This window comes from Arachis ipaensis, chromosome B4, assembly GCF_059453495.1.
Source record: "Arachis ipaensis isolate K30076 ecotype BB chromosome B4, ASM5945349v1, whole genome shotgun sequence".
Lineage (NCBI taxonomy): Eukaryota > Viridiplantae > Streptophyta > Magnoliopsida > Fabales > Fabaceae > Arachis > Arachis ipaensis.
The window spans coordinates 92,906,110-92,921,133 of record NC_142439.1 but is presented as its reverse complement, the minus strand read 5'-3'; the positions used below and the strand labels follow the sequence as shown (position 1 = coordinate 92,921,133).

Sequence of the window (15,024 nt, the reverse complement as noted above, 5' to 3'; positions counted from 1 at the left end):
TCAACCGAAAAGACCAAGTCCTTGATTGCCACAAGTACATCTTCTGCTATTCCCATCACAGTGATCACACTCTTATCGGCTAAGGCAAACTTCGCCGCCGACTTCTTTAATGGAGCTAAATTCAACCGCACAAAGATAGAAAGTGGCATGATGCTTATGCAAGCTCCTAGATCACACATACAGTCATGAAAAGTGTGCCCACCAATACAACAAGACACCAAACAAGGTCCAGGGTCACCACATTTCTTTGGAATAGGTTCCATCAAGGAAGAAATTGAACTACCCAAGGATAATGTCTCCAACTCTCCTATCCTATCCTTGTGTGTACATAAGTCTTTCAGAAATTTTGCATACTTCAGAATTTGTTGGATAGCATCAAGAAGTGGTATGGTTACCTCAACTTTCTTGAACACTTGAAGCATGTTCAAATCAAATTCTGGGGTCTTCTTACCAATGAAGGGAATGGGATAGGAATGGACTCATCCACTATAGCTTTCCTCTTGGGTTCCTTAAGGCTTACTCCTTCTTCATCATGCCTTTTGTCTACCTCCTCCTCTTCATATGGAGCTTCAACGACCACCTCTCCCTCATGGATGTCTTCCATGACCCTAGGAGGTATCTCCTCCAATATGGTCCCCGACTGTAGTGTGATGGCGTTGAGACCGCCCTTGGAGTTTGGAAGGGGTTGGGAAGGAAGGCTAGAAGAGCTTGAGGGTTGGTTGGTGTTTTTGGAGGAGGACATGAACATCTTCGAGATCATGTCGGTAAGATTGGCCAATTGAGCGCCCATGGTATCGAATTAAGCCTTGTAGCTCTCGTCCCGTTTCTCCATAGCGGCTCTAAGCTCATCAAATTGATTGGTGGAAGATGAAGAGGATTGGTTGGATTGTTGTCTATGGTGTTGTGCTTGGTATTTGGTGTAGTTGCTTTGGTTTTGGTTGTGGTGATTTTGGTTGGCTTGGTGGTTGTTGTTGTTATGGTGGTATTGAGATGAAGATTGGTTGTTGTTGTAATGAGAAGAAGAGTTGTTCCATCTTTGGTTTTGATTGCTCCCTTGTGCATTATCCCTCCACCTTTGATTTTGATTACTACCATGAGAGTAGTTCTTTTGGCCTTGAGAAGGATAGGGCGGACGGTTGTTATAATTCACATTGGCCACGACAAGGGCATGCTCCTCTTGAATTTGATGGCATTGATCGGTGTAATGTGTGGTTCTAGAGCACAAACCACAAATTCTAGGAGGGCCTTCAAGTTGAGCAACTTGGGTTGGGGCTTGGATGGCTTGGATGGAATAGTACTCCTTTTGATCTTTTTGTATTTGCGTGAGGATAGTAGTCATATCCCCAAGCGCTTTGGTCAAGCTTGCTTCGTATGGTGACGGTTCTACCATGCCCTTGAGGGGATTACTTCTCACCCTTACGTGTTGTGTAGCCTCGGCAACATCATTTATCAAGCTCCAAGCTTCTCCTTCTGTCTTGTTTTTTGAAAGGGAACCGCCACTAGAAGTGGTGAGCAATATTCTATCTTCTGCACAAAGACCTCTGGTGAAGTAACTAATGAGCAAGTGAGTGTTCAATCCACGGTGTGGACAAGATTCCAATAGCCTCTTGAACCGAGTCCAATACTCATACAAACTCTCTTAGTCCTTTTACATTATACCCGAGATCTCCTTCCAGATGTAGTCGGTCTTCTCCGGTGGGAAGAATTTATCTAGAAACTCTCTTCTCAAGAAATCTCAATTGGTCACAATCTCATCCGATTGTGAATAAAACCATGTCTTTGCTTGCTCTTCAAGAGAGAAAGGGAAGGCAAAAACCATAATAGCCACCTCATCGGCTCCATGCCTTCGAGCCGTAGAACAAGCAACTTGGAAATCTTTTAGATGTCGGATGGGGTCTTGACCTGGCAACCCATGATACTTAGGAAGTAAATTTATCAATCTACTCTTCAGCTCAAAGTTTGGATCAAGGTTGGGATACCTTGCTTGCAAAGGTTGAAGTATGATATCCGGAGCTCCTTGCTCATGCAAAGTGATCCGCCGTGGCTCTACCATGTATGGCTCACCTGTAAGATGCAAAGATGTATTAGTAGTGCCAACAGAAGAATAGGAAGTAGCGGACTCCAAGTCACTCTCGGTACCGTCTAGTGATTTGGTATGTTCCTCAAGAGAGGCCGAAGTACTAGCCGTGTAATCCAACTGCCGTCTAACTTCCCGAGTGTGTAACAAGATTCTTTCAATCTCAGGGTCAAACTCGGCTAAGCTAGAATTCGGTTGAGACCGAGTCATCAAACTTGGGAGTCATAGCACACATACAAAAGAAATCTAAACTATAGCTAAGTATTGAAAGAGAGTAAACTATGTACAATATTCACATATTCACATAACCAATGTCAAGGCATATGTTGCAACCATTCCCCGGCAATGGCGCCAAAAATTTGATGGCACAGATACCGTCGGCAAGGAATTTCACAAGATTTTTCGCGTTGCAAGTATAGTCCTCAACCAACAAATAATCCGTGATTCAAATTTAGAAGGAATTGGTTGTCACAAGTTCAACCCCAATAAAGTAACCGAAGTATTCAAACTTCGGGTCGTCTCACAAGGAATGGGCAAACATGTGCATCAACATTGGTTAGAATTCCGGGGTTGCGAGTCATGAGCAAGAAATTAAACTAGGAATCTTAATAAGCAAGTAATCTTGAAATACAAGAAACTAATTCAAATAACTAAAGCAAGAAGGGAGCAATTCCAAACTAATAAGATAACATCCAATATAATTCTACTCTAAAACTAAACAAATAACTATAACTGAGACAAAGCATTTAGGATTTTTAGGTTTTCAAATATGAATGATAAAAGCAACTCTTGGCTAAGCATGGGAATTGAGATTGCCATCCTTGTCTACATACTAAATATTGATCATTATGAGGTACCAACCCATTAAGTCTACTTCCCAAAAGCCTTAAGTATGTATTGCCTACTCCTAGGCTTGAAGTACATTAAATAGGTTTGATCACATCAATCCATAAGTCTCAACCTATCTACTAATTAGATTAGTAGTGGGTTAGTGTCAATGGGTATCAAGTTGACCACCAAGGGTTCTCAAATCACCAATTCAATGAGACCCAATTACTCAAGGTCACTCAACTCCCCTAGCTTATGCCAAGAGTAGAGAAAACTACTCCATAATCAAGGAAAATATTTCATCAAACACATGGTAAGCATTACCAAAAGACATATTCAAAGTGCAATTAAATTGAAATTAGCAAGTACCCACTAACAATTATCAACATACAATCACTCAAACAACACAATTAACCATGAAAATCGTCAATGTAACATTAGCAATTCAAGATTCACAAGATTCATGAAATAGGTATAAAATGACAATTGACAAGAAAACATAAATCTAACACAAGGTCTAAACAACATTATACTAAGGAATTCAGATTAAGCAATCAAAACTAGTAATTAACAAGATCCAATTCAGAATTCAACAAGGGAAGATCAATTCAAACTAGATCTAGAGAGGAACAAGGGTTTCTCTCTCTAGAAGAACAAAAACCAAAAACTAGCTAAAAATTGTGTCTAAGTGTAAAATGAATGATCCCCTAGCATCCTTGGGTCTTTTCCATGCAGAACCAACTTGAATTTGGGCCTCTTGAGCCTCAGAAATCGCCAGGCACGATTTCCTTTAATGAGGTCACGTGCAGCTTGTCGCGCGTGCGCGCCATGTTCGCGTGCGCGCCGGTGTAGATTTCCCTAATCTACGCGGATGCGTCCATCTTTGCACACCGCTTCCAGCTGTCCTCATCTACGCGTGCGCGCGAGGTGGGCGTGCGCGCCCATGCTGAAGTTCCCAAAATCCAAATCTTCATGTTCCTTCCTCTTGTGCATGCTTCTTTTCTCTCTTCTAGGCCATTCTTGCCCTATAAATTCTGAAATCACTCAACAAACACGTGACAGCATCAAATGGTAATAAAAGAAGCTCAAAATATAGCGATTTTAAGGCAAAAGAAGCATGTTTTTCATCATGAAGTAATATTAGGAAGAGAACACAAAACCATGTAATTCTTGTGAATAAGCATGAAAAATATTGACAAAACCCCCCAAATTCTACACAATATAAACCACAAAATTGGGGTTTATCAGAGCACAAACTTCAAGTCAACACCCTTCAACTACTGGGGCTGCTGTGGATGATGAAGAGGAGGCAGCAAGACTAGAGGAGATGTTCTGGGAGGAAACTCTGGAAGCTGTTAAAGCAACTGAAGCAATAGCATCTCAGCGCCCGACTATGAGTCTAGTGATGTTTTTTACAACTTCATTTTATAAGTTGTGTTTAATCATGCCACTCATGTGTACCTACTGTTGCAGGAGACCACTCCAGTTCCTCAACCCGTTCCTAATCCAGTCATGCCTCCTTCAGTTAGGCCACCAACTGCAAAAAGACCACCTAAGAAGAAGAATCTGAGAAGACCACCATCAAATAGTCAGCAACCACCATTTGCTCAGGCTACTGTGAGGCCACCAACACCAACTACGCAAACAAGAGTTAGTCCATCACCTCAAGCTTCTCATGTGCCACCCACTGTGACACCTCAAACCATGCAAGCTGCCTTTCAGGGCACTACTTCAAAGTTCATGGACTTCATGCCAACTCCCGCAGTTAGAGGATCAAGCTCAACTAGGTGGCCACAGCCAGCCTTCCGTCCACCAGCAAAAAAGGGGGTCAACAACTGCACACTTGAAAGAAGGATCAAGTGGAAGCAGCAACTCCATTCTAAATCCATGAAGCAAGCGTATTTATATTATGTTGTTTTGTATGTCCATGGCAGTTTATCTTATAATTGTTGGATATGTCACATACTTTACCCTATTTTGCTTATGTTTTAATTTTCGATATGGATTCATAATCGTAGTTGATAACTCATACTTATAAGTTGAACATTTTAGTAACTCAGTTACTACGTACTTATCAGGTTATTTTGCCTGTCTTTCATGTTATTTTGGAACGCCATAGAAACTAAAAAAAATTCCAATTAGTAATGGATAATTTTTGCAAGTTGCATATCTTATAAGACTCCGTTTGCATTTCTTGGATTCCATATGTGCACAAATATCCGATCTTGAATCGAGCATGGGTAATTTTGTTATGATCATACACTAAGAACGACTTAGACTCAAAACCTCCTGAAAAGCAGATACACAATGCACACAACGTTACAAACCACCACCATTGACATAATCACAAGCCACAACCTAAGTTTACTAACTTCAGCTTCAATCCTCCCTATTCTCATGAGCATCTTCACTTCAGCCTTAGCCTCATTAACATCTTCGTGCATCTTTCTTTCTGACAGTGCTCTCCTCAAACCCTCCCACTGACCTTCGATTTCGTCTACCCATGCAAAGCTGCAGTCCGAGTGCTATCCATGGAAAAAAATTAAATCAAACACACATTCACCTCGCATAGAACAGAGTGTACAACGGGTTTACCTTCCAATTGGGATAACGGACGAACCACCTCCCAAGATTCATCGCCGTCCCCGACTGCAACAGCGTCACCCCCAACCCACAGAAACATCTTCCTTTGAACTTCCTATCATGCACCCGTTTTGAAATTGAGCTTCCAAATATACTACCGCTGCCATTCGAAGATGGAGTAAAGAGTCTTCGCCTCGACATTGGTATAATTTCGAACAATTTTGTGAATCTAGGACTAGGGTTCGTGTTTGGGATGAAAGAAGGTTTGAATTTGAGAAATTTTGGGGTTCAGGATTCATTATAACGGTCAATGCTCAGCAGGCCACGTATGAAGTCCTCAGGCCACGTCATGCCATGAAGTGCCACGTAGGGAGCGTTAAACGCCGGAATAACAATTGGTTAGTTTCGTCCCACGGATATTATTATTGATGGATATATTAGGTAATTATTTTTTTTTGTGGATAAATTTGTCAGCATTCTCAACTTTCTCAACTTTTATGAGTAAAAATAATAGTTTATTTTTTAGCAAAACTAAAAAGAAAAAGGACTGCAAATGGTTGGTTATTAATAATATAGTAACAGTGCGCAACACATCGCACGCTTTATCAACACAATCACACCTAGGAATTGGTACTCAATACCCCCCCCCCCCCCCACCGACATTTATATTTTTATACTATACTTATATGGCCTACTTATATTGTAACTTTTTCTAAAACTAATACTATGGTAGCTTTAATATTACCCACTTCAACACTTCCCGGGAAAATAGAGGAAAGTATTAAGGTGGGAAACTCAAACAAACAAACCAACAAACAAAGCCCAAAAAATACAAAGAGGAGCCATATCATTTCAATTTTTTCTAGTGTTGAACTTTTTTTTATCAATTTTAGACGCGGAAATTCTTGCCCGTGAAGGTTTGTCCAAACTGCCAATTAGGTGGTGCCACATTCCATGAGGTTGAGGTGCGCTTGTCACTGCCGGTGACTCTAAAGGAGAGAGCCTGGCCCACTAAAACGGCATTGGATTGCCAATTTTGCCCCCAGTTGTGGCTCATGCTTGCCCACGCAGTATTGGTACCTTTCACACTCGCGCGCACGATATCCCCAGCACCCGCAACATTGGTGATCAGAACCAGGTTGAAGTAACGGAAGCCATTGATTGTGAATCTAATACCTCCTGTTTTTCTACATGGCACCCTGTTAGATTAAAATAATAAAAAAAAAGGTTAGAAGTGATAGTATTGCTGAATGCAAGAAGAAAAATAGTATCAATACTCCTATTACGGATTACGAAGGCCCATAGGTTTGTACTTTTCTACGGATGACTTGTGTCTCAAAATCAGCATGGATCTACTTAAAAATGTTCTTCTGACTTTATGCCCTGATTTTCTGGGAACAATTTAATTTTCTTATGTTTATTTACTAGAATACCCTCAATTTACTTATTAATTTACAGTAAGTTATCACAAAATATGTCACAAAATAATTAAAAGAAATGAGAATATGTAATTAAAAAATAAATGAATAATTATAATGGAATAATTGAAAGACTAGAATATCCGATGACTACTTGTATTAGTAGTGACAATAGAGGTTACTTTGGTCAATTCGGCCTTAGACACCAGAACAATAAACATAGACTCTACGGGCCTAAAAGCACAAAAATGCAGAGCTTCACAACTTAAAAAAAAAAAAAAGGGAAAAGGTTCTTGTTTTACCAAGTCCTGTATTGATTTGGCAACAAGTTTACTAATAAACCAATGATTAAACAAGTTTGCTAGTAATTGTTCCTATAATCCTATATCACATATTGAAAGCGTTATTATTACTCAACGCATATTAATAAAGGCTGTCAGATCAGGTGATGTATGTGGAAGTGTAGAACTATAAAATGCATGCAGCAAAATTAAGTGTTGTGGTTGTGGACAAAGAAGAATGGTCTTTCTAGTTTGTACTGTTGTATTTTTGGCAGTGTACAAAGCACCGGAAAGAGGATTTCGGTCTGCAGAAATGTTTAGTGACCAAATATAGTCCCAACTCATAAAATATTTAGTATTTATTAATTATTATGAATATTAAATAAAATAAATTCTGAATATTTTTTTTGCTTTTCTAGGATTACTGTTATAACTAAAACTGCTAATGCCATTCTAACACACTCTTTGTTCCTTCCACAAGAAAATTAAACCAGCTGGTTGAATAGCTCATCAATATTTAGACACATTAAAATAAATAAAAAAATAAAATAAGTTCTGTTATCTAATGTTGTAGTAGTTAAAAAAAATTAAGGATTATATATGGTTAATTAATCTTTTAAATTTTTAAAGTATTGAGCATTTCAAAAAATATTCTTCCAATAAAATTTATTAGTTTCAAAAGAATTAAGAAATGATTTTTTAAGACATTCCTCGATAAAACCTTCAAATAAATTAAAAAGATTTGACAGACTAGAAGCTAGAGACAAAGCTCACTTTTACTGAGTGTATCTAAACAAAGATTATTAAAATTATATTCATGAAATGAGAATTTATCGCATATTTGTGCATGAAATGACTTTTTTTATAGATAGATATAATAATAAAAAAGAAAAGTTCTAGCAATAAATAAAAGAAAAACAAAAGACACAAAATGTGAAAATTAGTTACTCTTTCTCTCTACACTAATTGCAGACTTAATTTTTTTTCTTAAGGCATGTGAGTTTCCCCCATATTTTCTGGGCAACCAGACAGCATAATCATGGGAAAACCAATCACCTCCATTAAAGCTGAAAAAGCCAAAACAATTAGCAAAAGAAAAAAAAATAACAGGACTCACCGGCGGTAAGCAACCGGAACGATTCCCGCGCGGTATTGAGCGATCTTGAGGAACATTGGCATGGCAAGATCGAAGTGCGGCCTCGGCGGGTTACACCAACCGCCATTATCACTGGGAAGAGCAAAATTTGGTGGGCAAAAGTTTGTGGCGGTTATTAGTATGGAAGGATTGCCGGGGTTGCACCAACGGGGATCTTGGTCGCACTTGATCTCGAAGCACGCGCCGCAGCTGAAGCCATCGTTGTATAGTGCTGTGCTCAGTGCTGCTGTGTTCACTCCGTACCCTTGGCTGTACAAGTTGCCGTAACCGCAAGAACCTCCTAAAATAAACAATAACCAAATCATTCAGTGTCGTGTTGAAATTTATCTGAAAACTAAAAAAATAGTTTCAGTTAATGCATTAAACAATTTTAAAGTTTAAATTATTTTTCCCCTTTGGACGCACGCTCGTTGTCGGAGGTTGCATTTGATGTGAGTTATGGGTTTTAGATTTGAGAAGTGAATTGGATAAATGTGAAGGGAAGGATGAGACATTTATGGTGGACGGTTGGATAAATGACAGAAACTGTGTGAATTTCGGTAAAGGGAAAATATAATGACCAGAAAGGAAAAGAAAAGAAAAGAAAAGTAAACTTGTCATGGAAACAGGACATGTTTTAACTATGGGCGAAAGAGTCCTAAGAAAACAAAGGCATGGGTTAGGATGCTGAAGAATTATCCTACTGGGTGAGTGGTGACTAATAATAAGATATGAAACTTTATGAAAAGCATGCAAAATGTATATGAAAGTGGGAGTGAGTGATAGGCAGGAAGGTGAAGGTGATGGTGACTTAGCTTTTTAGTTAAGAAAACAGAGAGAAAAAGAGGAAAACAGAGGAAAGTGACAAAATGAAGAACGAGAGGAATTTGAGAGAATGTAGGAGAGGAAAGAGGAAGGTGGTTACCCATAGTTCCAGAGGCATCACTGCCACCATAGAAAGTGGCATGAGCAGACTGCCAGGGGCCACCCGCGTAAACGCCGGGGATCCTGGCAGTGGTTGCAACAAAGAGAGACGCCAGTAATGATGCAATGCAAAGCAGAACAATTCCAGCCATTGCAAAAGGGAGGGAGAGAGAGAGAGAGAGGTTACTAGTTAGTTAGTTGTTTGTGGTTTCAGGGTGAATGGAAAGTGAGGAGGAAAGAGGGGTACTTATGGAGTGGGAGTGGGAAGGGAATCAGCTGAGGTGAGGGACCTCACTATTCTAACTATTTTACCATCTAATTAATGCAATCCCACTTGCTTCTATCTCTTTCCCTCTCTCAAACAATTTTCACTTCAAAATATACTAAAAATTAACTATTAAATTATTTACATATATAAAATATATATTAAAAATAATTTAAATAATACATATATTCATATATAAATACATAATAAATAATTTAATAATTAACTTTTTTGTATATATATAATATTTTTGTGTTTAGACATATACTCTCTTGTAGTAGATGTAATGAACTACACACCGTTTTAATTGGCTCAATTTGTTTTTATTTTTATTTTATTTTAATTAATTTATTTTTTTCCTTATCCTACAAGAAATATTTTGGAGTCGCTTACTATTCATGGAGCATGAATTTGATGATATGCATGTGCATCGCAAGTGGTCCTTCGTCATGCTGGTTTTGTTTGGAGGTCAAAGTGAGGAATGCAAGTTGATGTTCAATTCAGGGGAGAAGACATGGAAGGAAAAGATGGAAAAGAACTAAAGAAAGAAACAAAAGCACATGAATGCGTGTGGGAAAACATAGCAAAAAATTGACATGGAATAGAGAAGGCCAAGCGCTTGAATTATCAATTCTTTATGCTAATTACATTTACTCGTGTTATCTACGGACGTAAGCAAGGTCTAGTCACATTTAGCATCAATCTGAACCACGACGAGCTTCCTTAAAGCCTAATTTATAGCCTCTGAATTGAGAAATAAAAGCTTTATATAAATGCTTGCTTAATCAAAGTGAAGGAAATATAATAACGTTTTAATAATATTTAGAAGGCAATAAAAAAATCACTCTAAATAATCTAAAATTATTTTATTTAATATTTATTGTTTATCGTTTAAATAATCATATAATTTTAGATATAATAAATATATAATTATAGATATTATGTATATAAAATTATAAATATTATATTATATAAAATAACTTTAAATATTCTCTTTTAATATTACCAATAATGTTAATAACATCATCATAAATGGCATGCTCTTCATCAGTTAGAAATTCAACCAGAACAACCAAGTCATTATTGTGCCAACGTTTTTTAATAATTTGATTGCAATATTTTACAAAAATATTTGAAAGACAATAAAAAAAATATCAGTGGAAAGCATCTCAAAATTTTTATTATTTATTTTTAATTATAACTAGATTAATTATATATTAAATATAATAAGTATGTATTTAGATGTTTCATGCATGAAATTATGGATGCTAAGTTAAATAAAGTTACTTTAAATTATTGTCTCCGTAGTATTATCAAAAAATATTTGGGAGAAATTAAAACAGAAATTCTAGAAGACCAAACTTTTTACATAATCAAGTTCAACCAAGTCATACATAAACACAGAATTTGAATTTATCTCCACGTCACAATATGCAAGACAGTTTGTTATTTAAATTTATAAGTATACAATTCAATTTAAAATTAATTTATTTGGATAAAATATTCTACTTTTTAAGAGAAATATAAAAGATAGAGTCACTATAAAAAAAACACCAATTTAGCTACACTTAAAAAGTGTAGTTGAAAATAAAAAAAAAATTATGCCGGTCTAAGATTAAGTTTTTTTTTGTTTTTGAGACACTTTAGTGGAGATATCTATTCAGCCGTTGCGTATTCTAAAAGGCTACGCTTTTCTGTATCAAAATCTATATTTTTGGCGTTCAAGAATATGGTGCGATTTTCAAGTGATGTTGTTCAAGAAGCTTTTCACCTTCCATACTTACTAGAATAGGCTACATTTATCTTTATTACTGCATCACCTTTAAAGCGTAACCACATTGTATACTATAGCTACTCTGTATAAATATAGCCGTATGTCCCTCAATTATATATATATATATTCTAATAGTTTTTTGTACAATTTACTATTTAGTAATATGATTACATATATAATTCTGTATTTTTAATTAAATTAGTTATATATTATAAAATAAAAATAAATACATAATAATACTAAATTATTTCTTTAAATAATAAAAATAATTTTTTAATAAAATATATTTATAATGAACTAAAAGTATTAGAATGAATATAATTTTGAATATTCGTACGTTTCATGTTAAATTAAGCATACTCATATCAAAATATGCATGAGACTACTTAGAGTTTACTACTAACAAACTACGAAAAATCAAGATATTATATCCTACATAAATATCTTCTAATAAAAGATTAATCAATCATACATCTATCAGTTTTCAATATTATTGCATATTTATCAATAAACTATCGTGATAAACAGTTTAATCTTTATCAATATCCTCAAAATTATCCTATATAATTATATAAAAAAATAATTAAAATAATATTTATAATAAGATAATATCAAAATTAAACAAGAGATGTAAAAATAACTAAACTGATTCATAATTATAAAAATAAATAAATGAATAAACAATGGTTTTATCAAACAGATTCATTTAGAAACCTTAATCAAACTGAACACTACATAATCAAATATTTTATTTACAGAATTTAATTGCACTTACCTGCAATTGGTACCGCTTCAGGGCTAGGTCTAAAATATGAACTGACATTTGTTCTATCAGTTGTACCATTCATCTGTCCAAGAACAACATTCAACCTATCAACTTTCTTTGAATTCTGTAATTTGAAAGAATCAACTCACTTCCTTACTCAATCAATAATAATGGGAAGCTGACAAAAATAAAACCTGATGAAGTATTAAGGCTTAATGAAATTATTAATGCCATTTGCATAATAATAATAATAATAATGGAAAGAAGAATAAAATAAAATAGAGCAGATAGATTACTATGATAAAGGAATAGGAGTTAAAAACAATCCCCCCCCCCCCCCGGGCGGCACTTGACTTGTATATAATATATTCTTTTTTCATTGTAAAGTCAGTGGCAAAATATTGTATAAGAACATTTTTAGGCATTCATGATGAGACATATTTCATTCCCCCAGAGTTTAGGATATCTTAGCAATTACTAAATTCTGAAGAGATATACATTATGCTTTCTTCAAACAAAATCCAAAGACAGGTAATTGGCCAACATATAGGAACATGAACCTCCAGAATTTGGCTATGTGAAGCATGAAATAGTCTTAATGTCTAATGAGCCATTTAGTTATAGTTAAATCATGGATATAACGATAATATACTATAATCCAAGAGCATAACAGTCCAACAATCCTCTAAATCCAACACACAAATATATGTATGACATTGTTAGCAGGTAAGAATCACATCTGACGGAGCAAAGATAAAAGTAAAAGTACAAATTCACTTTGTGTGAAATGATGATAACATAATACCTTTCTTTGCACACCATTTGCTCTCTATGCATGAAGAAGATCCATGACATGACTTCTCTTGTCAGACTCCTGAACATACTCAACTCTTTGGACAATTAAATCTTATAAATCGGTACTTGACCCAACTCGAGGCTAGTCTCTGCATCTCAACAATAAATTACAATAATTCAGATATGTCAATAGTTTGTCTCTAAGCCACATACGATGTCATCTGAATCAGAAATTCCCTTTAGTGCTTCAGTCAAAAAGTAGTTACCATATCTATTAATCTAATAATAAAGATAATGGCAGGTTTCGGATCAAAAAAACCCCTCCAAATGAATATGCTACTCAAATGCATAAATGGAAATAAAATATATGCATCAAAGGCATGTCACACCAAGTTCTACCATTTACTAAAACCACATTTCATCAGTAAGATAGATAAAGCAAAACAGCTTGCAGAAACTACACATCCCTAGAGACGCCTACTTTATAAATTGTTGATTTTTCCCCCACAACACCTATCATGCAACGACCCCTTATTATCACGGATGACTATGACAATAAAACTACCCTACTAAGAACATATGAATGTACAAAGTAACCACTTTCTGCCGCGTTGAATAAGAGCTGAAATTATACGAATAGAAGGCCTTGATAATAATAGGAGTATATAAACAAAAATATACAAAGTTTTAGTTTAATATAAATATTCTAGGGTTGTGGTTCGCCACATTTGTTCCGAGTTTATATTTTAAATATCTGTATAGTTGAAGCGTTGTCCCTTAATTATTTTACCACACAATAAAATCTACTTCAAACCGAATTTTTAACTAGTATATTCCGCAAACGACTCTTAGAGACCCTAAATTTTCTTAATTGCCACTTAAGTAACTTGTCTCTCATTCTCAGCCTCTAGACCGAGACTATCTCAGCCTTTTACTCCTCTCTGCTGTGTTTTTAACCTCGAGTAACTAATTGCGGTTAACTGTGGATAAGCTCGATACGCAAGTGCTGACCAAGCTTCCTTGTTTTCATGCCTCTTCTTTATTAAATCCCAGCCCTTGACCACAAAAACTCCAGCCTCTTTTACCATCATAAATTCAGCAAGACTTTGATTTTTTATTTAAGGAAGCATTGGCCACAAAATTCACAAAACACTTTACACATTTTTATACTCTTTTTGACCGAATTCTTGAGAGAGAAAGAGAGAAACTTCTTGCACTTGTTCTCTGCGCCACAGTCCCTATTTCAACTCTTCTGCCATTGTTCTTCAAGTACTCAATCCATACAAACACAAACTCTTGCCCATCTTTGCTAATTCTTGTGTTTATATCGAAGTTTTGGCTAGAGAACTCCTCTTGAAGCACCCATGGAGTGCGTCTAAGGAGTTAGAGAGATTTGAGTTCAAAGTGATTGAATTTCGATGTTTTTGTGACACTTTAGGCCAAAAATAAAACTCACCACCACCAGCTGTGTTTCAGCCCTTGTGTGTACGTTTTCTAGTGTGTGAAAGGTTTAAGAACTAAATTCAATAAGAGGTAAGGGTTAGGATCGGTTAGAGTATATTTGTGCTTGTTTTCGGTGTTCATATGAGCCATTTTGTGGTGATTTTGTGCTTGATTCTTAATTTTAGAAATTCAGTAATACTTCTCTATTTTTGGACTGTTATTTGAGTAATATATGAAGCTTATTTGCCTGTGAAAATTGTATGAAGCCACTAAAATTATTTGGAGCACTTGGGGTTTAAGTTTCAAGCTTTAAAAGTTACTAAGAGTGGATACAAACGAAGAATTACATTCCTAAAAATTCAGCCACTAAATGAATATGAAAGTAACGTATATAAGAGTTAATAAGAGGTTATAAAATTGATTTTAATCCTATGGAACAAAGGTGTAAAAGTAAAAAGGATGTTATGGTTATTTTTGAGTAAAAAGAGGGTTAAAAATGTAATTTAATTGAAAGATAAGTAAAATTATGAACTTAGTATTTTCAAGGATAAATTAGTAATTATATAAATTAATTGACTCAAAATTACAATTACAATAAAGTTTCGGGCCTAAATAAAAGCTTTCGTAAAAATTTAAAGTAAAACAATAAAAAACGGTAACTAGAATAAGTAAATAAATTAATAAGGGATAAAATAATCTTTTAGGTCCCTAAAAGGGTAGAATTGGCATTAACTA

The 15,024-nt window shown here is 35.5% G+C and overlaps 1 protein-coding gene across 1 annotated transcript; it reads right to left on the bottom strand.

The window, feature by feature from the left end:
- Window positions 1-6,029: 6,029 nt before the first annotated feature.
- Window positions 6,030-9,483, bottom strand: LOC107639428 (expansin-A6). Its single transcript, XM_016342924.3, has 3 exons — window positions 9,248-9,483; window positions 8,305-8,623; window positions 6,030-6,687 (listed from the first exon to the last, which is right to left on the bottom strand). Exons 1-3 carry the CDS (start codon window positions 9,396-9,398, stop codon window positions 6,378-6,380), a joined length of 780 nt encoding a protein of 259 aa, XP_016198410.1. The 5' UTR covers window positions 9,399-9,483; the 3' UTR covers window positions 6,030-6,377.
- Window positions 9,484-15,024: the final 5,541 nt, after the last annotated feature.